The 25649-nt window shown below is 40.5% G+C and overlaps 2 protein-coding genes across 2 annotated transcripts; both read left to right on the forward strand.

Moving 5' to 3' along the window:
* The first annotated feature begins 37 nt into the window (after positions 1-37).
* Positions 38-11909, forward strand: mri1 (methylthioribose-1-phosphate isomerase 1). Its single transcript, XM_052137686.1, has 6 exons — positions 38-560; positions 6215-6438; positions 6685-6854; positions 6965-7141; positions 7217-7441; positions 9910-11909. Exons 1-6 carry the CDS (start codon positions 429-431, stop codon positions 10041-10043), a joined length of 1062 nt encoding a protein of 353 aa, XP_051993646.1. The 5' UTR covers positions 38-428; the 3' UTR covers positions 10044-11909.
* A 4722-nt stretch (positions 11910-16631) lies between these two features.
* Positions 16632-24974, forward strand: zgc:158803 (LUC7 domain-containing protein). The gene is made up of 10 exons (XM_052138225.1): positions 16632-17178; positions 18171-18265; positions 18426-18524; positions 18683-18793; positions 19107-19250; positions 21202-21378; positions 21467-21633; positions 21820-21849; positions 21933-22064; positions 23696-24974. The coding sequence occupies exons 1-10, from the start codon at positions 17118-17120 to the stop codon at positions 23913-23915; spliced, it is 1236 nt and encodes a 411-aa protein (XP_051994185.1). The 5' UTR covers positions 16632-17117; the 3' UTR covers positions 23916-24974.
* The last annotated feature ends 675 nt before the right edge of the window (positions 24975-25649 follow it).

Here is a 25649-nt window from a genome sequence, read left to right on the forward strand (position 1 = left end):
GACCTCATTGCGCAGTCCTGCATGTGTCAGTGTTTTAATCCATTCTTCTACAGAAACATGATCTTGTTTATGTCTTTCCAGTTCAGATCTTGAACATCTGCTCTCTTAAGAACGGTCTGAGCCGCTTTATTGCTCGGTTGGCGCAGTTATAATAATTAAAGGCGTCATCTTGAATGTAAAATGCGCCTCACAATAAACGGAGTGGGCGTGGTCAAGTGGGCGGGACTTCCTGCCGGGAATGTACACGAGGTTCCGTGAGCCGTGCGCGTGTTTCTCTGACAGTAGAGGCCTTTAAGCCACGCCCACACAGCGCGTTTCCCCGCTTTTAACACACCCCGAATCCACAGGACGCGAGACCAACCGACGGAATCCGTCACACATCGGTGCCAGCGCTCCCGGAATACCTTCAACCGCATCTGATACGGGTCATGACGCTGGAAGCGATCCGGTACCGGTCCGGGTCTCTGCAGATCCTCAACCAGCTGCTGCTGCCGCACGACACCGTGTACGACGAGGTCCGTTCGGTGCAGGACGGCTATAAGGCCATCAAGAGTATGAAGGTACGGCAGGCCCGATCGACGGAACCTCTGCCCGGTCCCGTACACGCACGAGGTTCTTTGTGTCCGCGCAGAACACGGGGTCGCGCTTTGTTCCTGCATGTGATCTGCAGATGCTCTGGAGTCGCTGTAGGCGGACTGGATGCGTTTACACATGGATGATAGATTTATTTAATAATGGTTTAAAGGTGCTGTGCGGGATCTTTTAATGAAGTGATCGGTAGAAAATGCCCCTTAAAGAGATCAATGAAATCTCACATAACTGCGGGCCGCGGTCAGGTTGACGGTGTCGGTACACACGGAGTTTGTGAATGCTGTTTTGTTATCGTTGTATTTTGCTTCGTGAAGTCCCGGAACTGTTAAAATCTCTTTCAGCACCTTTAATAAAGTCCCGCATGTACCGGAGTGAGACTGTGCGGCATTTATCAGCTGTTGGACCCGTCAGGGGACGTTCACACAGGACACGTACATTCTTTCATTTATATACCTGTCTGTTTCTATCTGTCTGTCTGTTTGTTTCTGTCTGTCTGTTTCTATCTGTCTGTTTCTCTATATACCTGTCTGTCTGTTAGTTTCAATCTGTTTGTCTGTTTCTATCGGTCTGTCTGTTTGTTTCTGTCTGTCTGTTTCTATCTGTCTGTCTGTTTCTGTCTGTCTGTCTGTTTCTATCTGTCTGTTTGTCTGTCTGTCTGTTTGTCTGTCTGTCTCCGTGTCTGTCTGTCGGTCTGTCCCTATATCTATCTGTCTGTCTGTTTCTCTATATATCTGTCTCTCGTTTCTATCTGTCTGTTTGTCTGTCTGTTTCTCTGTATCTGTCTGTCTCTATCTGTCTGTCTGTTTATATCTGTCTGTCTGTTTCTATGTCTGTCTGTCTCTATATCTATCTGTCTGTCTCTGTCTGTTTCTCTATATCTGTCTGTCTGTCTCTATATCTGTCTGTTTCTCTATCTGTCTGTTTCTCTCTAGGTGTCTGTCTGTCTCTATATCTGTCTGTCTGTTGTGCTGTTCATCCATCTTCAGCACTCAGCATTTGAAACACCTTAGTAACTGCCTAACAACAATCCAGGACATCCCAGCAATGCCCTAGCAACCACTTATAACATCAAAGTAACAGTTAGGGTGTAATCTGATTACAGAGTAGTTATTTGTTGTAGTATAATAATGTTTAGTCAACACATTACAAGTAAAATATTTGTAATCAGATTACAGTTACTGACTCAATATTATTTGCATCACTTGGGTTACACTAAAATAATATTATTTATGTAAACTTAAAAATATGAATTCATCAGTGCATATGTCTGTTTCTGTGACCGCTGAAGGGCGTGTGACAATATAAACGAGGAGGAATTATTGATCCATTGAGCAGGGAAAAATATTATTTTATAAAGTAACTTACAAGTGAAATAATTAGTAACTAAGTTTAGTAAATTAAAGTTATTAGTAATTAAACAGTTACTGCTTAGCGACTACTCTGAACACCTAAGCAACCGGCTAACAACATCTTAGCAACCACACAGAACACATTAACAACTGTTAAACAGCGCCCATGCAACCATTTAAAGCACCTTAGCATCTGCTTAGCAACCACTCGCAACACCTTAGCAACAATGTAGCAAGGCATACATTTAAAAGTCTCGGGACCCCTGCGTTCAGTTCCATTACACGGCCCCTTGTTGTTCGCAGACAAACATTGTGACATCACAAACGTGTTGTTACATTTTTGAAAGATTTTCTTTTCTTTTTCAATCCATTGTAATTTTGATTAATTTGGTGCATAATTAATCTTTTGCAGTGATTCTTTTCCGCACGCATCTGTGCCTCATTAATAGTCGTCACTGCAAATATCTCTTATGAATTATTGATAAAACTGGGATTCAGGGGTTTCAGCCCTCTGCTGAGCACCGTCATGTCATGAGAGCTTTACTAATGACAGGAAATGACAGTCGCGCTCAACTGCTTTACTTGCAGTCCCTCATACACCAGAGAGCCGCCTTTGCTTTTCATCTAAGTGCAAAGTTTCTCCCATGATTAACCAATCCATTCACAATCCATTTGTACTTTTCTGAGGAAAATAGTGATATTAAAAGGACAGTGCACCCAAAAATTATAATTCTCATCATTTACTGACCCTCATGCCATACCAGATGAGTAACTTACTTACTTCTGCAGAACTCAAATGAAGATTTGTTTTTAGTATATTTCAGCTCTGTTGGTCCATACAATGCAAGTGGATGGTGACCAGAACTTTGAAGCTCCAAAAATCACGTAAGTCAGCGTAAAAGTAATCCATAAGACTCCAGTGGTATAATCCATGTCTTCAGAAGTGATATGATGGGTGTGGGTGATCAACAGATCACAATCTCATTCTTCATCTTGTGTTTTTGGTGATTCGCATTCTTCGTGCATATCTCCCCCTACTGGGCAGGGAGAAGACTTTCTTGCATAAAAGGACTCAAATATTGATCTGTTTCTCACCCACACCCATCATATCGCTTATGAAGGTATTGATTTAACCACTGGAGTCGTGTGGATTACTTTTATGTTCCTTTGTGAGCGTCAAACGTTTGGCACCCATTCACTTGCATTGTAAGGACCAACAGAGCTGAACATTTGTGTTCTGCAGTAGAAACTCATACATATCTGGGATAGCATGAGGGACCATAAACTTTCCCTTTAAGTCAATATTGTTTCTGAAATTAAATAATTAGCTTTTATTTTTTTTATTTTAGTAAAGTCAAAAAGGTGTATTAAAATGTCATGTGGAAAATAAAATGCCTTTATCTAACAAAATATAATTATTTTTCTTCCCAGTATTAAAATATTAGATAAATATTAGTAAATTTTTATATTTATATTACACGTATGTTTAGATTAATATATAGCATTTTATTATTTATTATATTATTGTATGCTTTTGCAGTAATTATTGTTCCAAAGCAGCTTTACAGGAAATGCTGCAATTCAACCAGTGAACAAGAACAAAAGTGGCATTGAAAAGTTCCCTAGAAAGATAATGTACAATACAGTGAGGAAAATAAGTATTTGAACACCCTGCTATTTTGCAAGTTCTCCCACTTAGAAATCATGGAGGGGTCTGAAATTGTCATCGTAGGTGCATGTCCACTGTGAGAGACATAATCTAAAAAAAAAATCCAGAAATCACAATGTATGATTTTTTAACTATTTATTTGTATGATACAGCTGCAAATAAGTATTTGAACACCTGAGAAAATCAATGTTAATATTTGGTACAGTAGCCTTTGTTTGCAATTACAGAGGTCAAACGTTTCCTGTAGTTTTTCACCAGGTTTGCACACACTGCAGGAGGGATTTTGGCCCACTCCTCCACACAGATCTTCTCTAGATCAGTCAGGTTTCTGGGCTGTCGCTGAGAAACACGGAGTTTGAGCTCCCTCCAAAGATTCTCTATTGGGTTTAGGTCTGGAGACTGGCTAGGCCACGCCAGAACCTTGATATGCTTCTTACAGAGCCACTCCTTGGTTATCCTGGCTGTGTGCTTCGGGTCATTGTCATGTTGGAAGACCCAGCCTCGACCCATCTTCAATGCTCTAACTGAGGGAAGGAGGTTGTTCCCCAAAATCTCGCAATACATGGCCCCGGTCATCCTCTCCTTAATACAGTGCAGTCGCCCTGTCCCATGTGCAGAAAAACACCCCCAAAGCATGATGCTACCACCCCCATGCTTCACAGTAGGGATGGTGTTCTTGGGATGGTATCATCATTCTTCTTCCTCCAAACACGGTTAGTGAAATTATGACCAAAAAGTTCTATTTTGGTCTCATCTGACCACATGACTTTCTCCCATGACTCCTCTGGATCATCCAAATGGTCATTGGCAAACTTAAGACGGGCCTTGACATGTGCTGGTTTAAGCAGGGGAACCTTCCGTGCCATGCATGATTTCAAACCATGACGTCTTAGTGTATTACCAACAGTAACCTTGGAAACGGTGGTCCCAGCTCTTTTCAGGTCATTGACCAGCTCCTCCCGTGTAGTTCTGGGCTGATTTCTCACCTTTCTTAGGATCATTGAGACCCCACGAGGTGAGATCTTGCATGGAGCCCCAGTCCGAGGGAGATTGACAGTCATGTTTAGCTTCTTCCATTTTCTAATGATTGCTCCAACAGTGGACCTTTTTTCACCAAGCTGCTTGGCAATTTCCCGTAGCCCTTTCCAGCCTTGTGGAGGTGTACAATTTTGTCTCTAGTGTCTTTGGACAGCTCTTTGGTCTTGGCCATGTTAGTAGTTGGATTCTTACTGATTGTATGGGGTGGACAGGTGTCTTTATGCAGCTAACGACCTCAAACAGGTGCATCTAATTTAGGATAATAAATGGAGTGGAGGTGGACATTTTAAAGGCAGACTAACAGGTCTTTGAGGGTCAGAATTCTAGCTGATAGACAGGTGTTCAAATACTTATTTGCAGCTGTATCATACAAATAAATAGTTAAAAAATCATATATTGTGATTTCTGGATTTTTTTTTTTAGATTATGTCTCTCACAGTGGACATGCACCTACGATGACAATTTCAGACCCCTCCATGATTTCTAAGTGGGAGAACTTGCAAAATAGCAGGGTGTTCAAATACTTATTTTCCTCACTGTATGTACCATACGAGTGTACAGTATGTGTTCATAACTATTTATAGTCATGATTTTGACTAAATGTGTAGTTACTGCGTTTTACCTTTGCATTGTAGTTTTATCATTATGGGAAATGTCAGTAGTAGAAATTGTGACAAACTCCAAGTTTTTATTTTAAATATATTTATTTTATTTATTTATTATAATATATTTTTTATATATATTTATATATAAGTGTGATTTTGTTATAAACACTGTATAAACCCTATTTGCAATGGAAGTCTATGGGGCAAGTGTGCAGGAGGGTTTAAAAGCCGAAATGTGAAGCTCATATTTTATTACAGCAATGGCAGTTCAGCTCAATCGGCAGCATTTGTGGCATAATGTTGAATACCACGAAAAATTATTTCGGCTCGTCCATCGTTTATTAAAAAAGCAAAAATCGCACTTACAGTGGAAGTGAATGGGGCTAGTCAATAAAATACTCACTTTTGCAATGGTAAAGCCACAAAATGAAAACCTCATCTTAACATGACTTTAGTGTGAGAAAAATAGCTTGGTAACTTAATCGGTGTAAAGTTGCATCCAATAATACAACTTAGTTGCCATGACAACATAACGCCGTTCAATCCTGTAAGCGATTCACATTAAAATCATGTTAACACTCACATTGTTTACGTCTTCATGCTATAGTGAGGATTTTAACGTGTATGGATTACATTCACTTCCATTGTAAGTGCTGTATTATAACTGTTCATTTTGCTGCTGCTAAATAAATGAAAAGTCAAAATGACCTTTTGTTGTAATTGATATTATGCTACAAATGTTGTCGATTGAGCTGAACCTGTAACCGTCCTTTATTGTAGTTCTACAGTATATAAACCGTCATGTAACATCCTGCGGCGGGAATTTATGGGGATCCTTCACTCTGATTATTCGGAAATCAATTTAAATAGATCGTTTGTGAGAGGCGCGCCACGTGTGCTACTTAACGAGTAATGTCCCAGAACCTGCCTGATTCACTGCTGCGTGACCTTTCACCCTGCAGGTGCGCGGCGCTCCTGCTATCGCCATCGTGGGGTGCCTGAGTCTGGCGGTGGAGCTGCGGGCCGGCGCTGGGGGCGAAGACCTCGTGTCGTTCATCAGGGATTGTCTATGTCACCTGACATCCGCGCGACCTACGGCGGTCAACATGGGCCGAGCCGCCCGCGAGCTGATGGAGTTCACGGAGAATGAGAGCATGGAGAAAAACACAGAACAACTGAGAGAGAGGTGAACATGATGCTTTAGGGAATATCTGAAATGTCTGTTTTGCAATAAGTTTTGCATTTGCTTAGAACAGCTGTACGAAACTGTTCCACAGTTTTACTCAATTTAGCAATTGAACTGCAGACTTGTAGCTACTTTTTGTATGAAATGTGTATTACGATAACGACAGTAATCCAGTAAAAATGTCATGACCACGACGGTGGAAAGTTGATTTCTGTGTCGTTTATTTTGGCCCCGCCCCTGCTGCAGTGTGATTGGCTGGATTGAGGAGATGTTGGAGCGAGACGTGAACGACAACAAAAAAATCGGCAACTACGGCGCCCAGCACATCCTGTCTGGCGTTCCACGAGATTCCATTACAATCCTCACGCACTGTAACACCGGGAGCCTCGCCACGGCCGGATACGGCACCGCTCTCGGTTGGTTATTATCATGGCCGTGTTCAGAACACTTGCACACTGCCGTATATACTGTATAAACATGGCTTTAAAAGTGTTATAGTGTGGGAATGTGGCTCTGTGTATTTCAGGAGTGGTGCGGTCGCTGCACACTCTGGGTCGTTTGAAGCGCTTGTACTGTACAGAAACCAGGCCCTATAACCAGGGGGCCAGACTGACGGCGTACGAGGCCGTCGCCGAGGGCTTCCCGGCCACCCTCATCACAGACAGCATGGCAGCGTTTGCCATGAGAGAGAAGGGAATCACAGGTGCTTGTTTGTTCACTTGGTTGTTTAATTTCATTCGAGCATCTCCTCTATATTAACTCTCGTGTGTGCATTCAGCTGTCGTCGTCGGAGCGGACAGGGTTGTTGCCAATGGTGACACGGCAAACAAAGTGGGCACATATCAGCTGGCAATCGCTGCAAAGCATCACGGGATCCCGTTTTATGTGGCGGCGCCCAGCACGTCCTGTGATCTGAGTTTGGAGAGCGGCCGTGACATTGTGATTGAGGAACGCCCACCTGAGGAGCTCACCAGCATCAACGGCATACCTGTAGCTGCACCTGGTAAGACATCGTCTTTGTTTACATTTGACAATTCGAGAAAAAATTTGGTTCAGCGAGAACATTTTTTAATAGCAGTGTAAGTGCGTATTCTGACGAGGTTGACCGATAAATCAGCCGATTAATCTGTTAAGAGCATTTTATACCACCTTATGGCACTTTTACACAGCACGGTTCGACTCTACTCGATTTACTTTTCTGAGCTTGCATTTCACTGCAGTTTAGTGCCGCATCAACGTGGGTGGGATTATAGGCTGATCGTCATAGTTGCGCCGCCTCTACTGCCGTGACCTCATCTTAATCACGACACAAAACATTATGGACCATAAACAATAACACGACCGCTAGCTGTTAGCTACTAGCTCATTGTGCTGCATAAAGCAGTTGTTGATGGTGATTTTACACAAGTGTAACAGTTAAATTGGCCTCGTTGTTTTAGAAGCTTCCAGTAATTCCTTAATTTAGAAATGGAGGGAAAGTGAGAAAGGCGATGAGTGCGTGTGACTGCAGGATTTAAGTGAGATTTAAAACTGATCGAGCTGCTTTAATTAAACATTTCTGATATGAGACTGAGAGCGCAAGGGCTGATGGGAGGAATTATTTGACGTGTGTGAATAGACGGAGACGTGTGTAAGAGAGGGAGTGAACTTGTGTGAGTCCGTGACATCAGATTAATTAAAGCTGGAGTGTTTAATAGCTAACGGCGTCTCAAGGGAGAGACTGTTGGATTACAGCCAAACTCTCATGAACTCGGTCTGACTTCAAATAATCGAGTTCAGGATTTGAGACGGGAACACTGATCCCACATCAGCAAGAGACGGAAGAGCTGCTCGCTCAACAGCCCAATCAATACATTCAACGGGACAGAGCGGATGTCAGATTGCAGGGGACCTCCAGATGTGCAAACTACGTTTAACCTCGTGAGACCCCACATCCACATGTGTGGACATTACGTTTTGGCTTCGCTGTAGGCTATGCTTAATTCAAATGTTTTTAAGCCAACTAATCTCAGTTCAGGAGACTCTTGGCTGTCTTTAAAGGGTTCAACTTTCAGCGCACCGAGTCATGTGACAAAACAACGTGGTGCCAATCTCAGCTGAGATTGTCTCTCAGAGAAACGACATCAAAACTACATCTGCTAAGAAGCGAGCTTAAGTTTTCACATTAAAACCTTCTTGAGTCAAAGATTAGAGTCTCTAGTTTCATCCGATATGCCATTTAAAAAATTGCATCGCTTTATCGCGAAACTGCGTGCTGTTAAACACACGTATGTCCACGTATGAGGACAATAGGACTACGTTTCCATAAAAGTACTGTGCAACATTGGGAATTAATGGATGTATCCAAAAGCTGGAAAATGTGTCTTTCAGAGGCTGTATACAGATTTAGGATGAAATGAAGGTGCATTTCAAACTGTTCTGAGACCAGTGCAGACAGACAGCACACTGGATGTTATGTCATGCACTAAATAGGGAGCAAGGGAGCATCCTATAGCTCTCCTATAACTGTTCTGAGACCAGTGCAGACAGACAGCACACTGGAGGTTAAGTCATGCACTAAATAGGGAGCAAGGGAGCATCCTATAGCTCTCCTATAACTGTTCTGAGACCAGTGCAGACAGACAGCACACTGGAGGTTAAGTCATGCACTAAATAGGGAGCAAGGGAGCATCCTATAGCTCTCCTATAACTGTTCTGAGACCAGTGCAGACAGACAGCACACTGGAGGTTAAGTCATGCACTAAATAGGGAGCAAGGGAGCATCCTATAGCTCTCCTATAACTGTTCTGAGACCAGTGCAGACAGACAGCACACTGGAGGTTAAGTCATGCACTAAATAGGGAGCAAGGGAGCATCCTATAGCTCTCCCATAACTGTTCTGAGACCAGTGCAGACAGACAGCAAACTGGAGGTTAAGTCATGCACTAAATAGGGAGCAAGGGAGCATCCTATAGCTCTCCTATAACTGTTCTGAGACCAGTGCAGACAGACAGCACACTGGAGGTTAAGTCATGCACTAAATAGGGAGCAAGGGAGCATCCTATAGCTCTCCCATAACTGTTCTGAGACCAGTGCAGACAGACAGCAAACTGGAGGTTAAGTCATGCACTAAATAGGGAGCAAGGGAGCATCCTATAGCTCTCCCATAACTGTTCTGAGACCAGTGCAGACAGACAGCAAACTGGAGGTTAAGTCATGCACTAAATAGGGAGCAAGGGAGCATCCTATAGCTCTCCTATGCAGCCTAGAGCATGCTTTTCTAACATCGGGTTAAAAGTTCAGTTTCAGGCTGCAGATGATGTTTTGATCACTCAACATGTTTGGCACACATGGGACAATGATCATCACTACATAGATTCAGAGTTGCAAAGTGCTGGAACATTTACATTTGTGATGTGCATTGGAAAGGTAATAATTTACATCCTGACATTCGAAGTGCACAAACATCAAATCGTTGTTCTGTATCTGTAGGTATTGAGGTGTGGAACCCATCGTTTGACGTCACTCCTCACCAGCTCATCACGGGTGGCATCATCACCGAGCTCGGTGTGTTCCTCCCATCTGAACTCCAGGCCGCTCTGACGGGCAGACTCACGGCTCTGTAAGGCCACAGCGCCCCAGCTGGCACGGGTGTATCATTGCACCTTCACCACCTCACAGCTCTCTCGTAATGTTTCACCTCACTCTGGTGGAAGTCGCACCTTTAATCACATGCACAAGCGCCAGCACGGAAGTGTTAACGTTAACAATACACACTCGATTCAGTTCAGCACTTATGAAGTGGATTATCACCGTGTTACACACACACATTGTACAACCCAGGGATGCTTGTAAACACACACACACACACACACACACACACTTCTCTCTGTCTGTAAAGCTCATGTGATGTCATCTCATGCGTTGGCCTGAATTGTTGTGATTCGATTGTTGTTCTCTCTCTTTATCGCTATCTTCCCCTCTTTCTGGCTTGGCTCCAGTTTTTAATGGAAAGTGTTTCACTGTTGGTGGAACTGCATCATGAAAGTAAATACAGCTTTCTATACAACTTCAGCTTTATTGGCAGCATTTGTGGCATAATGACATTCATTTTGACTCGTCCCTCATTTTTTTAATATATATATCCCCTTTTCTATCCAATTTGGAATGCCCAATTCCCACTACTTAGTACGTCCTCATGGTGGCACGGTTACTCGCCTCAATTCGGGTGGCGGAGGACGAGTCTCCGTTGCGTCCGCTTCTGAGACGGTCAATCTGCGCATCTGATCATGTGACTCGTTGTGCATGACACCGCGGAGACTCACAGCATGTGGATGACTCATGCTACTCTCCACGATCCACACACAACTCACCACACGCCCCATTGAGAGAACCACTAATCACCACCACGAGGAGGTTACCCCATGTGTCTCTACCCTCCCTAGCAACCGGGACAATTTGGTTGCTTAGGAGACCTGGCTGGAGTCACTCAGCACACCCTGGATTCAAACTCGCGACTCCAGGTGTGCTAGTCAGCGTCAACACTCGCTGAGCGACCCAGACCCCCTTGTCCCTCATTCTTTATATAAAGCAAAAATAGCAATTACAGTGCTGCACTTGGAATGGAAGTCTATGAGGAGTGTTTCGGAGGATTTAAATACAGAAATATAAAGGATTGAAGCGTTCATGTGAGTGCTTTAACCAAAATATCTGTTATTTGAGCCGCAGAAGTGTCTAAATTGTCCTTTGTAGCAGTGGGACTACTTTTATCAGCCACATTATTCTTGTGTTTGTATTTTTTGATGTTGTTCATGTAATAAAGAAAAACAATTTATGAGTTAATTTTCCGTTGTATTCAACATTATGCCATAAATTCTGTTGATATCGCGTAAACATTGTTCAACATTGAATTATATAAACAAAGTCTTTGGTTTGAACACAGGGCAGAGGGTTCATTAGTTATCAAATTAAATATAACTTTAGGAAAATAATGTAAATGAAGAAATCTTGGCTTGTTTTAAATTAGCGCTGCCCCTCACTGTACATATGTACACTTTAGCATGTTAGCATAATGCTAGCAGTTGTGTTAGCATAACTGATCTGAGCACCAATCCTTTCACAGGACGTCCTGTGGATGAATATATAACACAATACTGAAGTCACAATGTTATATTAACATTTACAGAGTTTTAAACCCCACAGACGAAACTTACGGAGATGCAGAATTGGACACTTGAAATGCAGATTTTTGGATCTTTGATTGAATCTCACGAAATATTTTGGGTCATATTTCAGCACAAAATAACTAATAAAATGTATTATGTGGTAACTGTACAAGATTAGTTAATAACAGTCAATAAAATGTTTACGGCATGTTTAACGTTCTTATTTTGATTTATTATTTAACGTATTGTGAACCAACAATTGTATTTCAATAAAATATCATCGTCACACTTTACGTTAATAATAGTAAATGCATTCAATAAAGTTAACAAACAATTAACAATGTATTACAACATTTATTAATCTTTGTTTATAGTAGTTAATAAAATACAATTGTCCATTTATTAGATTGTGTTAGTTTATAGTGCATTAATTATTTGTACAAAAAATATTAGTATGTTAAAAATAACATTAAGATTATAAATGCTGTAAAATGTGTTCATTGTTAGTTGGAACCTTATTGAAAGTTTTACCATAAACATCCAAAATTAATAAATGCTGTGAAAATATTATTAATTGATGATACTATTACATTTACTAATGCTAAGAAATACAACTTTATATAAAGTATATCCAGTTATATTTAAAACTATTCAGATGTATAAAGTTGTGACCTTTAAAAAATGCTATTTTACAGCAAGTATTTACTGCTAAACTGTTTTTATTTAATTCAGCATAAATGAAATGCCGTGCAAGACTAGCATGATGCATAAATACTTCAAAATAATACATCAATGATGGTATTTGATATATATATATATATATATATATATATATAAGGTATTACGGTTTTAAGGTAATCTTCTACATTTACTCATTTCTTTTGATTTTGGGGTGAAACGTGATCCAGAGATGTTTCATGAGATTAATCTTATTTAAAGTGTCACAAGTAAATGTGTTGATCAGACGAGAGTCATTTGACCAGAGCTGTTGATCTGCCTTTAAAGGACAATAATCAGTCAGTGATTTAAATCGACGGCAAGTCTGTATCTGGTTAGTTGTGTTTGTTCGGAGCGTTGGGAAATGGTGCTATGGAGCTAGACATTAGATAATACCTCAAAAAACAACTTCCACTTTGTTGTTATTGTGATTTTATAGTTGTTTACACGCCACCACAAACACTATCACACACTCACACAATCACCGCTAAGCCTGGGTGTGCAGCTTAACGAGAGTACATGCGACTGATCCAGGATCAGTGCTGTGAGATGGTCAGGGCTTCTGCTCTGGGTTACTGAATGTAACGAGGCAGTTCGGAAATCCTCACTTCCTTACAAGACCAGCGAAACACCCCGCCCACTGATGGCTGATTGGCCGATTGAGACGGAGTAATGTCCACTACGGCTCTCTGATCATATATTTCTCATGTCTCCACTCATCAGTGTCTCAAAGCGCCACATTGGTTTTGAATGGACACGTTTGTTTATGATGTCATCTGTCTTAGGGGGAAAACATGTAGCATCAAAACACTTTGAGCAGCTGTAAATGTGTCATCACAATATATATATATATATGTATGTTTTTATTATTATTATTCCATCTATGTCATAATACAGCTTGACCATTATTTTATTGTTTTGATTTTAGGATGGAAACTATGAATATGAAAGAGTGATTTTAAGGAAAATGTAGCATCGAAATAGGTCATCCGTTTTCTGAAGGTACGAGGTTTGGTTTCACATCATGTTTAGGGGTTGATTTGTTTTGTGTAAATCTATACACTGTATATTCATGAATTGTGATTCTTGGTGATGAAACTGTTGTTTAAAAGTTTTCATTGAGGCCCTCTAAAGACATGACGCGCCACCTTGAAAAGACCCGATGAACAATCCTAATCTAGTTTGACATTAAAATCGGCTTTTAGGAGCAACTCTAGAATTTGAAACCATTGGCATAAATGTGAAGCATTTCTTGCGAGTGCTTCATGTGCTGTGAAGTCACACATGTCGGTGAGCTGATGTGCCAAAGCTCATATATAATCATATATCATTCTCTATTGATCAGAGATGATTCTGATGGAAAATGCTACGCTATGCTAACACCAGACGCTCTATATGCAGTTGGTTGCATGAGTTGAATAAAACCGTTTGTCCATGTGCTTGAGTGTGTTGAGGTGAAGTTCACCCCAACATCTGGTGCCAAACGAGAAGGTGACGTTGTGATCGATGTCGGAGGCCCTCTTTGTGTTTCTGTTTGTTCTCGTTATTCTAATTGATAAACTGGGTTTCTTTTTGTATTCTGTGGAAATAGTTGGAGAAAACTATTAGACTGGATGTTTTTTATACATATGAATATATTATACAACATGCATAAATTAAGAGATGTCTCTTCCACATCAGTATAATAAACAGAGAGAACAAAAACTGTGTTTCTGATCATTACTGTTAGATACTCTGATAGACATGTTCGCTAAAGTTGAATGTGTTCGTCAACTTGAAGGGACAGTGCACCCAAAAATGAAAATTGTCTCATCATTTACTCACCCTCATGCTGTCCCAGATGTGTAACTTTCTTCTGCTGAACACAAATGGAGATTTTCAGAAGGATATTTCAGCTCTGTTGGTCCTTACAATGCAAGTAAATGGGTGCCGAGATTTTGACGCTCCAAAAAGCACATAAAGGCCTCATAAAAGTAATCCATAAGACTCCAGTGGTTTAATCTGTATCTACAGAAGTGATGTGATGGGTGCAGGTGAGAAACATCAATATGAAGGTAATTGTTTGATGGAAATGCTCTCTGCCCAGCAGGGGGCGATATGCACCAAGAATGTGAATCGCCAAAAACACAAGAAGAAGAATGTGGAGGTGGAGAGTGACCGAGCAGAGAGGAAAATATTGTTCTGTTTCTCACCTACAGTGCTGTGAAAAAGTATTTGCCCCCTTCCTGAGTTCTATTTTTCACACTGACTTTGTAGATATTCAAACGAGATTGAACATAAAACAAAGGCAACCTGAGTAAACACAAAATACAGTTTTCAAACATATATGTTTTATTTATTGAAGCAAAAACAGTTATCCAAAAATTTCACACATGTGAAAAACTAAATGCCCCCTTAATCTAAATAGCTGGTTGTGCCCCCTTTAGCAGCAACAACTGCAACCATACACTTCCAATAACTGGAGATCAGTCTTTAATAAACCTGTGGTGGGATTGTGGCCCACTCATCATTGCAGAACTGCTTTAGTTCAGACACATTGGAGGGTTTTCAGTCATGAACTGCCCGTTTAAGGTCCTGCCACAGCATCTCAATCGGGCTCAAGTCAGGACTTTGACTAGGACACTCCAAAACTTTAATTTAGCTTCATTTGAGCCCTTCAGAGGTGGACGTACTCCTGTGCTTGTATTATTGTCTTGATGAATAATCCAGTTGCACTTGAGCTTCAGCTAATGGACTGATGACGGGACGTTCTCCTTTAGGATTTTCTGGTAGAGGCAGAATTCATGTTTCCCTCAATTATTGCAAATCGCCCAGAAGCAGCAAAGCATCCCGACCCCATCACACTGCCACCATCATGCTTGACCGCAGGTATGATGTGTTTGATTTACACCAGGTGTTATGGGACCCCTGTCTTACAAACATCTAATTATTGTTCAATGGGGCAGTTTAAACTGTTCATGAGATGGAAAACTGTTCCTGTGACGGTTCTGGTGCTCAGTGCTCTGTAGCGCCGGCCAGAAGGCAACAGTGGGATGGGCGAGTCGGGTCCAGAGTGATTTTTCCAGGCCTTTTCGTCTCTCTGGAAGTGTACCGTACTTGAAGGAAGGGCAGGGGAGCAACCAATAATCCTCTCAGTAGTCCGAACTGTCCTCTGTAGTCTTCTGATGTCCAGATGTTGCCGTATATGATCCAGTCCCATGTTGCATCATCCACAGACCTGTTTGCTCGATAAGTGACTTGTAGGAGATCTAGAAAGGGTCCAGTGATCTCCTTATTAAAGCATATGACTTTAAAAGTACTTATAATTACATGCTGTCTTTAATACTGATATAAACATGTTTCATTCCTAAAACAACTTTGTTTCACCGTTTGTTAAATTGTTTAAATTGTGATTTTATTTTAAATATCTAATGATTTTGTGTCAGGAAATCAAATAACATAAATGTTGGCTGATATCATAAATGATCATGATATTAATTAATAATAATCAAACCACTGCAAAAAGAAAAACTATTTTTTAATGAAAAATTAAACTTAGCTGAGGTAATTAAAATATAATTAGTTTTATTATTCGTAATAGTTATGTTAATAATTACAAATAAGCAAAAATATATAAATTTGGCACACTTTTTGTATAAACTACACTCCAAATATATTAAAGCCTATTAGTAATATTTATGTCTTTTAATTTTCTTAACAAATTTCCATTAAATCTTACTAAAACTCAAGATATTGAAAGGTTTTATTGTTTCAATTTAATTTGGCTAAATATTGCTCAATCCAATTTAATGGTAATTTGTTATGAAATTCAAATATGTACATCTTAAAATATTATTTTTGAGTTTATTGGCTTTTTTATTATTATTTTCTGTATTTAGATTTTTACAGCCAAATCAAACAACATAAAACCATTTTTATATTAAATATTATAAAGAGTGGGTATTTGAAAAACAGAAAGCCGCTTATATTAATGAGTGAATTATGTTGCCAACACTAGCCTATATTTCTATACGATTTTTTTCATTGTTTTTATTCCATATTTCAGATAATACAGAAAGTACCCGCAACCACATCTTTTCCTATAAACTAATATATCTTATGCAAAAAGCACCTGAGAAAGCACACACATATAAATACATAAATATATGTGTGTGTGTGTTCAGATGTGCATCTTTGCAAAAGCGCATTTTCAACATGGAATCCGAGGATGAAAAACGCGTACGAGTTTATCAGAAAACGGCCTGACGTCACCAACCTGCGCACGCAGCAGCACCGCCATGATGACGTCACTTACCGCTCACCCTATCAGCGCTCGCTCTGTGCGGTACTTCCTCGAGGCAGTGTAGCTGCGCGCGGGTCGGAAGTCCAAATCCGTGAGGACAAAAAAATACATCAAAACAATAAATAAACACTGTCAAACATTTGCTAATATGGATCCTTACACAGAATATTAATCTGCGGTTTGATAAAGCAGCGTTAGGACTGATCAATAAGCGCACATGAGGCGATTTGGGAGACGCTGAGGGAGAGTTAGCCGTAGCTGCTAACACACGAGACTGATTTCAAACTCAAAACTGATGGCAGATTTCACTGATTTCAGCGTGATTTCAACTTTAAACTCCACACTCCAGTGATTTTAAGGGACAGGCGTGTGCCTGGTGTTAGAAGACAGTGTTTTAGTTCAGTCACTGAAGGGTTTTTGTTCATTGAGGCCTGCTGCATGAGGAGTCAGTTAACAGGTTGGATAGACCAGGTGAAAACACAGTAACACGGATCATTCGGATAAAATCACCGATTCTGAGGGACAAACGGTGAAAGATGTCGGCTCAGGCCCAGATGAGAGCCATGCTGGATCAGCTCATGGGCACCAGCAGAGATGGTGAGTGTCTTTATTTCATTCTCATCAAATCGAAATTAAACTTACTGTTTTATTCAGTCTGGAGTAAATTGTTACATTGACTGCAATCAGTGATGATGATTGTTTTACAATGGAAGTGAATGGGGCCAATTTTTGGAGGGTTTAAAGGCAGTAATGTGAAGCTTACATTTTTACAAAAGCACTTACATTTATTATTTTGTTATCTTGTGTATTGTTTGAGCTATTAAGTCGTTTTAGCGTAAAACTGGATATAAATGTTCACAGAAAAGGTTAACCCTTGTGCATCAATTAAAAAAGTTACTCATAGGTCCTATTGATGACAAAAATCTCCACGTCAGAAAACTGCCATAATAATATTATATATTAATATTATATTCCACTTTCACTGAATTAAACAGTCCTGATCATAACTGCCATATTTTCTACATTCATTCATTTAACCCTTTAAATGGCAGTTTGTTTACATAAAGCCACTGTTGTTTTTTATACACACACACACACACACTAAGTTCTCAATATACAAACACAACACACTCTGGCATCCACAAAACACGCAAAAAAAATTATTTGCATTGTTTATTCAGTTGTCCTGCAGTGCTCTATAATACAGAAAATAAAGAAAACGCTTGTATTTGCTCCACAGGCTAAACATGAGAAAAATGGCGCCATCTGGTGAAAAATAAATAAATGTAAATTCTGAAGTCAGGGCTCCAGAGTGAAAGCATAATATCATATTATTAATGATTTTATGCTACTGGGATCAAATATTGCAGTTTTAATGGGTTTCAATAGGGACCTTTTTGTCCTGAAGGTCTTTGTGTAATACAAAAGGACTATTTTGTGTATTATAGACCTATTTTAGGAACTGTATTATGCCACAAATGCTGTCGATTGAGTAGGAATATTCCTTGAAGAATTGTTATTTGGTTGACATGGTGAGATTCATGATTATCGTTTTTAGTTTGATATAACTATGATCCTGTTCCTCTCAGGAGACACAATGAGACAGCGGATCAAATTTACAGATGAGCGTGTTTGCAAGAGTCATCTGCTGGAATCCTGTCCAAATGACATTCTGTCTGGAACTGTAAGTGTGTCTATCAACACTTAAATATTGTGTGTAAAAGTTCATACAATCATCGCTGTGGTTATTACTTAACGGCCTAGACTGTTTGACTATTGCAGCAGTTTATTATGTTATTTCACTCACATGATGAGAAAATTATGCCTGATTCGTGTTTATGCAGCGCATGGATTTGGGGGAGTGTGTTAAAATTCATGATCTCGCTCTGAGGGCGGACTACGAGATCGCCGCTAAACAGCAGGAGTATTTCTTTGAACTGGATGTGAGTATGAACGCTTCACGATCTGCATCAGACTGCTGATCTAGAATCGGTTCAATCTTGCCAATGTAATCGTGATTGATAGGAGGTGAAAGGCAAGATTGTATCCGAGATCAGACGTCTGTCTGTATGAATAATTGCGTGGCTGACTGTCTTCTCAGGCCGTAGAGCATCTGCAGTCTTTCATCGCAGACTGCGACAGAAGAACAGAACTGGCCAAGAAACGGCTGGCTGAAACGCAGGAAGAGATCAGCGCTGAGGTCGCTGCAAAGGTACAGATCCTCCAATCTCTCATCAGTTATATCTGTGGGGGGAACCCCTGCACCGATGTCACTCGCATACTTCTCTGCAACACAAGATTTCAGTTATAGATAAGTTTCACACACCTGCTTTCCAGAAAGTATCAAGTAGGCAAATTCAGTCAGTCGGCACCCTTCAGCACACTTAAAAGTTGCCATATCCTTTTAATGTTAGTGGAAGTTTCCTCTCTTACCCATACTTTTTTGATTCTGTACCTTTAAGGCATCTATATGTAAATGTACTTTATTTTGATTGGCTAATCTGAGCCAGTGTGTGTTTTTGCAGGCAGAGCGTGTGCACGAGCTGAACGAGGAGATCGGGAAGCTACTGGCGCGTGCGGAGCAGCTGGGTGGCGAGGGGAATGTTGAGGAGGCTCAACAGGTGCTGGAGAAGGTGGAGAAAACACGCATCCTAAAGAGAGAGGCAGAGGTCAGTTTGAGGTCACAGAGGCCAGTGTTTCCACAGACCAGCAGTCCTGTAACTAACTATATATATATATATAAATCAGATACATTTATATTTACATACTATACAATACACATATTACATACAATATAAATATAATGTACATAATTAATATACATATTAATGTAATTATCATATTTATATATTAATACATTTTTTCATACGTAACTATATACGGTTGAAATATTAGCAAACTAAAGTTTTGGAAAGTTGTTTAGGACATCTACTTTGTGCACGACACAAGTAATTTTTCCAACAATTGTTTCTCTTTTAATTGACTATATCACAATTCCAGTGTGTCAGACGTTTACTTACACTACTATATACATACTATACACTGCATACATTAACTGTGCCTTTAAGCAGCTTGAACAATTCAAGAAAATTATGTCAAGCCTTTAGACAATTAGCTTCTGATAGGAGGTGTACTGAATTGGAGGTGTACCTGTGGATGTATTTCACAGGTACTAACTTCAAACTCATTGCCTGTTTGCTTTACATCATGGGAAAATAAAAAATCAGCAAAGACCTCCACAAGTCTGGTTCATCCTTGGGAGCAATTTCCAAACACCTGAAGGTACCACGTTCATCTGTACAAACAATAGTACACAAGTATAAACACCATGTGACCACACAGACATCAAACCATTCAGGAAGGAGATGCATTCTGTCTCTAGAGATGAACGTAGATTTGTACCAAAAGTGCAAATCAATCCCAGAACAACAGCAAAGGACCTTGTGAAGATGCTGGAGGAAACAGGTGGACGAGTATCTAGATCCACAGCAAAACCAGTCCTATATCGACATCACCTGAAAGGCTGCTCAGCAAGGAAGAAGTCACTGCTCCAAAACCACCATAAAAACGCCAGACTACAGTTTGCAAGTGCAAACAAAGATCTTACTTCTGGAGAAATGTCCTCTGGTCTGATAAAACAAAAATTGAACTGTTTGGCCATAATGACCATCATTATATTTGGAGGAAATAAGGTGAGGGTGTGCAGGTGATGAGCGGTGCCTGGTTTCCTCCAGACATGAAACTTGGAACTGAGACCAAACAGTTCAATCTTCATTTCATCAGACCAGAGAATCTCGTTTCTCACAGTCTGAGAGTCCTTTAGGTGCGTTCATGTGTCTTGCACTGAGGAGAGGCGTCCCGTCTGGCCACTCTGACATAAAGTCCAGATCGGTGGAGTGTTGCAGTGATGGTCGTCCTTCTGCAAGTTGCTCCCATCTCCACACATGATCTCTGGAGTGACAGAGTGACCACTGGGTACTTGTTCACCTCTCTTATCAAAGGCCCTTCTCCCCCAATTGCTCAGTTTGGCCGGGCGTCCAGCTCTAGGAAGAGTCCTGGTTGTTCCAAACTTCCTTTTAAGAATTATGGAGGCCACTGTGCTCTTGGGACCCTTCAATGCAGCCGAAATGTTTCTGTACCCTTCCCCAGATCTGTCTCGACACAATCCCGTCTCTGAGCTCTGCAGGCAGTTCCTTTGACCTCATGGCTTGTTTTTTGCTCTGATATGCATTTTCAGCTGTGAGACCTTTTATAGACAGGCGTGTGCCTTTCCAAATCATGTCCAATCAAGTGAATTGGCCACAGGTGGACTCTAGTCAAAGTATATAAACACCTCAAAGATGATCCAGAGGAATGGGACGCACCTGAGCTAAATTTTAAGTGTCATAGCAAAGGGTGTGAATACTTATATCAATGTGATATTTTAGTTTTTCCTTTTTAATAAATTTGCAAAGTTATCTAATCTGATTTTTGCATCAGCACACAGTGCTAAAAGCATTGTTTGTATATTTAAAAATTATTTATTGGACTACATACAGTATGTGTATTTGAGTAAACCATTAAAGAATTTTAAAGTACACCATTTATATGTATATTAAATCACCTGAACACTGTGTGTAGGACATCTACCGCAACTCTATGCCCGCCTCCAGCTTCCAGCAGCAGAAGCTGCGCGTATGTGAGGTTTGCTCCGCCTACCTCGGTCTCCACGACAACGACCGCCGCCTAGCCGACCACTTTGGGGGGAAGTTGCATCTAGGGTTCATCGAAATCCGTGAAAAACTTGAAAAACTGAGGGTAAGATGATCCTGGCATACATGCATGACATCATTGCTTCAACCCGCTGTCATTCGGCTTCTCACGGTTGGACTGCATTGATTTCCAGAAAGCCGTGACGGAGAAACAGGAGCGCATGCGGATGAAAAGAAGAGAGGAGCGGGACAAAGAAGAGGAGGGAGCAAGGGAGTGGGAGCTGGAGAGAGAGCGCGAGAGAGAAAAGGAGAGGGAGAGAGAGAGAGAACGTGAGCGAGAGAGGGAGAGAGAACGCAGGAGGTCAGTTATTGTGTTTTATAATCATTCACCCACTTCTGTTCAGAGTTGAAGTCTAAAGAGGTATTTCCTCAAAGTTCAATTATAACCCTTACATGTGTCGTGACTCGAGGAACAAATCTGTACATGTGTTCTCATCACATTATTTGATCCTCTTGTCCTGTACGTTTCTCTTCTCTCGTTTCTTAGGTCAAGATCTAGAAGCGGTGACCGCTATCGGTGAGCATCATCTTTATATCTTACATGTGTATCACACACATGGATGCATACCTGCTGAGTGTGTCTCTGTCTGTCTGTCTCAGGGAAGTAGGGAGCTCATCGTCTCATCGCTCTCGTCGACACCGTGAGGATGGAGAGAGGGAGAGAGAGAGGAAACACAGACACAAAGATCGCCATCGCTCTCGCTCTCACTCACACAGGAGCAAAAGGAAGAGGTACAACTTCAGTTTGATTTGAGATCTGCTATTTTATGATATTTTACTCTACGGTATTAAACCACGAGAGCCTTTACATTACAGCAATTCTAACTTGGTTAAGTGGGGTTGGCTCTAGGGCTGCTAGGAGTTTTGGTCGACCAAGTTTTGATTGTTCGGTTGGTCGCAGAAAAAAATGTTACTGATAACAGTCTTTCTCAGCTCTGGAACTCAAACCATTTCCAAAATATATATATTTAAGTTATTCAATTAAAATCATAAACGTGCGACAGCTAGTCGACTAATGGCTTAAATTAACGGCTACTAGTCGACTAAGAAAATCTTTGGCAGCCCAAGTTTGCTCTTAACTTGGTGAAAGAGTTGTAATGGCGGCCACATGATAAAAGACACAAATATTATATGGGATCACAAACAAATCAATGTCCAAGTAGTGTATTTCATTTGCGTAATTGTTGTCGGTTTGCAGTCAATTTTGCACGTCAAATTTGTTGTGTGTGAGTGTCAGTGTGTGTGTGTGAGAGAGTCTGTGTGTCTGTTTGTCTGTGAGTGTCTGTCTGTGTGTGTGTCTGTCTGTGTGTGTGAGAGAGTCTGTCTGTGTGTGTGTGTGTGAGAGAGTCTGTGTGTGTGTCTGTCTGTCTGTGAGTGTCAGTCTGTGTGTGTGTGTGTGTGTGAGAGAGAGTCTGTGTGTGTGTCTGTCTGTGTGTGTGTCTGTCTGTGTGTGTGTCTGTCTGTGTGTGTGTCTGTCTGTGTGTGTGTGTGTGTGTGTGTGTGTGTGTGTGTGTGTGTGTGTGTGTGTGTCTGTGTGTGTGTCTGTCTGTGTGTGTGTCTGTCTGTGAGTGTCTGTCTGTCTGTCTGTGTGTGTGAGTGAGAGAGTCTGTGTGTGTGTCTGTCTGTGAGTGTGTGTCTGTGTCTGTGTGTGTGTGTGTGTCTGTCTGTGTGTGTGTGTGTGTGTCTGTGTGTGTGTGTGTGTGTGTCTGTCTGTGTGTGTGTGTGTGTGTGTGTGTGTGTGTGTGTGTTTTTCGGACATTTCCTTCCCATGAGAGAGGAACATTCAATCGTGCTCTTTTAGGTCTTTATGTATTTTAGATAAACCAGAAAAATAATTCACTGTTCATTTGAATTATTTTTCATTTTATTTGTTTAAAAGTTATAAAAACAAATATATTATTTTAAATAATTTTGTATTTGAACATTTTGGCCAAATCAAATAAAAAAAATTATAAACTTTTTTTTTTTTACTAAATTATTAAAAATTACTTTGACTTCTCACATGAGCGATGATTCACTTTCTTTTTCTGAAGTTCTTTACACACATTCTAGATAACAGAAAAATAGTTCACTGTTAAATAATTGTTTTATATATATATAGAGAGAGAGAGAGAGAGATTTAATTACAAAAAATAAACATTTTATAATATTCCTTCTCTGACTAATCTCTGAGATCTCTCCACTTGAGAGACGCTTTCACTTTCCTGGCAATTTAAAATTAATTATAAAATATATATGTACAGCGTAATAAATTATAGATGGATCATTTTGCATTAAATAAATATTATCTCCACATCGAATTTAGGGGGGAAATGCATCTTTCCCCTCTCCGTACAGACACTCATCCTCAGTTTCTCTTGCAGGTCCTCACACACCAGAGATCAAGAGCCTTCTCTGCCTCAGGAGAGATGGAGGGAGAACGCCCCAGAAGAGAGATGGAGAGATAACGGACGGAGGGAGATGGAGAGAGAGATATCCCCCTCCACCCCTGACATGAGCCAAATGAGAGAGCGAGAGAGGTCCGTCTCGCTGGAGAGAGAGCAGCGCTCCAGTTCAGAGGAGAGAGAGTCCGGAGAGATCTAGAACACAATGAGAGATACTTTACATACTGTAGCCACTGTTCCCTGTTCTGTCTCTTACAGCCAACACTGATCCATCAATAACTGATATCAGTGACGCATCACACCATCAGAAGAGTTTCTGGACTGATCTGAGCTGTGTGAGAGAGAGCGCGAGTGTGTGTCTTACATCAGTGGAGGCCGGACGGCTACAGAGCGGATGCCAGTCACAGTTTTCAGATTGTGTGTGTATGAGTGTGTGAGACCAGCATAAAGTTTATTTGAGATACAGAGACGAGACAAAAATACAAGTTACACATGTTGAGTAGACATTTACACACGGATGTGTAGAAATCACTCATAAATCCATACGTATGTAGATCGTCACAATTGACGTAAAATGGCTTTATGTATGATTTAGACACATTTTGTTCTGCTTTTATTTTGTGAATAAGATCATTTGGGCCCAGTTCATTAAACGCCAGCAGAAAGGATTTGTGCCATTGAACACAACGTGCCGGTTTAAGTGCGGTTCTCATGAATGGTTTAAAGCACTTCTGCTTGTGTTCAGTGAATTGGTGCCCACCGGATTGCTCAAGATGGTCCAAATTGATGAGCAACCCAAAATAATGACAGGTGAGAGTACAGCAAGCGGAAAGAGTGAATTTAGAAGTCGTTTATTTTTGCCGTGAAAGGGAAGTGGACACTTGCCAGAATAACTAAACCACCGTCGAGAGACATCTAATGGCTTTTTAAGCTGGCTCTGTTCATCTTTCTTTTAGAATTACATTTCCTAAAATTGACTTCTTTTTTTTTATATATGGATTTTTCTTTCTTCTAAAATGTTTTTCCCTCTTTCATTTGATATGGATTAAAGTCGGAGCTGAACTGAGCAGTAAACTGGATACAAATGTGATTTTCCACACCACACAGAAGCTGCACGTCTGTCGCTTGGCTTACATTATGAGCAAACTGTCTTTCATGGTACCATTATGTGTGTGTGAAGTTTCTTTCCCCTTTTTAATCACTCTTTCTTTTTGCTGTGTTGAAGTTGTCTGAACTTAATCTTGCCTACGCTATGAAACAATAAATTTGTTGCTTTCATTGTTTAAAAAAGGTGCTTTGAACTTTTCTTTATTTAATGTCAAATTGAACATGATGCACTCGTAGAAGGAATGTTATACTAGTTTCATGCCTTGATGAAAATACAGTGTGTTTGCAAGGCTGCAGATTTGAGTGATATGATCTAGAAAAGGTGAGAGTTCAATTAGAGGAGGTACTACAGGTGAAAAGCCTTTTCCTTAAAATAATACTCTAAAAAAAACTAATAAAATGTGTACTTTCAGTATTGTACATTTACCCATACACACTTAAGGGTATGCTGTTAGAAATTATATAGACAAATATAGAAATTGTAAAAAAAAAAAATACAAATAGTTGGTCATTTTAAGATCCTTATTAAAGTCCTCTCGATGTCCGTCTTTGGAACTCACGCGGGCAGCGGAAGCAGCATAGAAGTACAGCTCCTGTCTACTGGAGTAGGGAAAGGGCGAAATCGCCCAAACGGTTGGTCAAGATTACTAAGAACATATCTGAAATCAGCCGTAAACTCTGACAATGCTAACATAAATTATGTATCTTTAAAACCGATCACGTTAAGAAAATAAAAACGCTATTTTTCAGACTGGGCAAGCTACTGCGCATGCGTGTTCCCCGGGTTGCCTGACAGGCTATGTCTGTATTACCTGTAAGGCGGGAC

Source organism: Xyrauchen texanus, chromosome 11 (assembly GCF_025860055.1).
Source record: "Xyrauchen texanus isolate HMW12.3.18 chromosome 11, RBS_HiC_50CHRs, whole genome shotgun sequence".
NCBI classification, from domain to species: Eukaryota; Metazoa; Chordata; class Actinopteri; order Cypriniformes; family Catostomidae; genus Xyrauchen; species Xyrauchen texanus.

Coding starts and splice junctions, on each gene's coding strand:
- zgc:158803 (XM_052138225.1), top strand. CDS start 17,118: ATGTCGGCTCAGGCCCAGATGAGAGCCATGCTGGATCAGCTCATGGGC. Junction 18,525..18,682: donor AGTATTTCTTTGAACTGGAT/GTGAGTATGAAC, acceptor CTGTCTTCTCAG/GCCGTAGAGCATCTGCAGTC. Junction 22,065..23,695: donor CACAGGAGCAAAAGGAAGAG/GTACAACTTCAG, acceptor TTTCTCTTGCAG/GTCCTCACACACCAGAGATC.
- mri1 (XM_052137686.1), top strand. CDS start 429: ATGACGCTGGAAGCGATCCGGTACCGGTCCGGGTCTCTGCAGATCCTC. Junction 561..6,214: donor AGGCCATCAAGAGTATGAAG/GTACGGCAGGCC, acceptor TTCACCCTGCAG/GTGCGCGGCGCTCCTGCTAT. Junction 6,439..6,684: donor ACAGAACAACTGAGAGAGAG/GTGAACATGATG, acceptor CCCCTGCTGCAG/TGTGATTGGCTGGATTGAGG.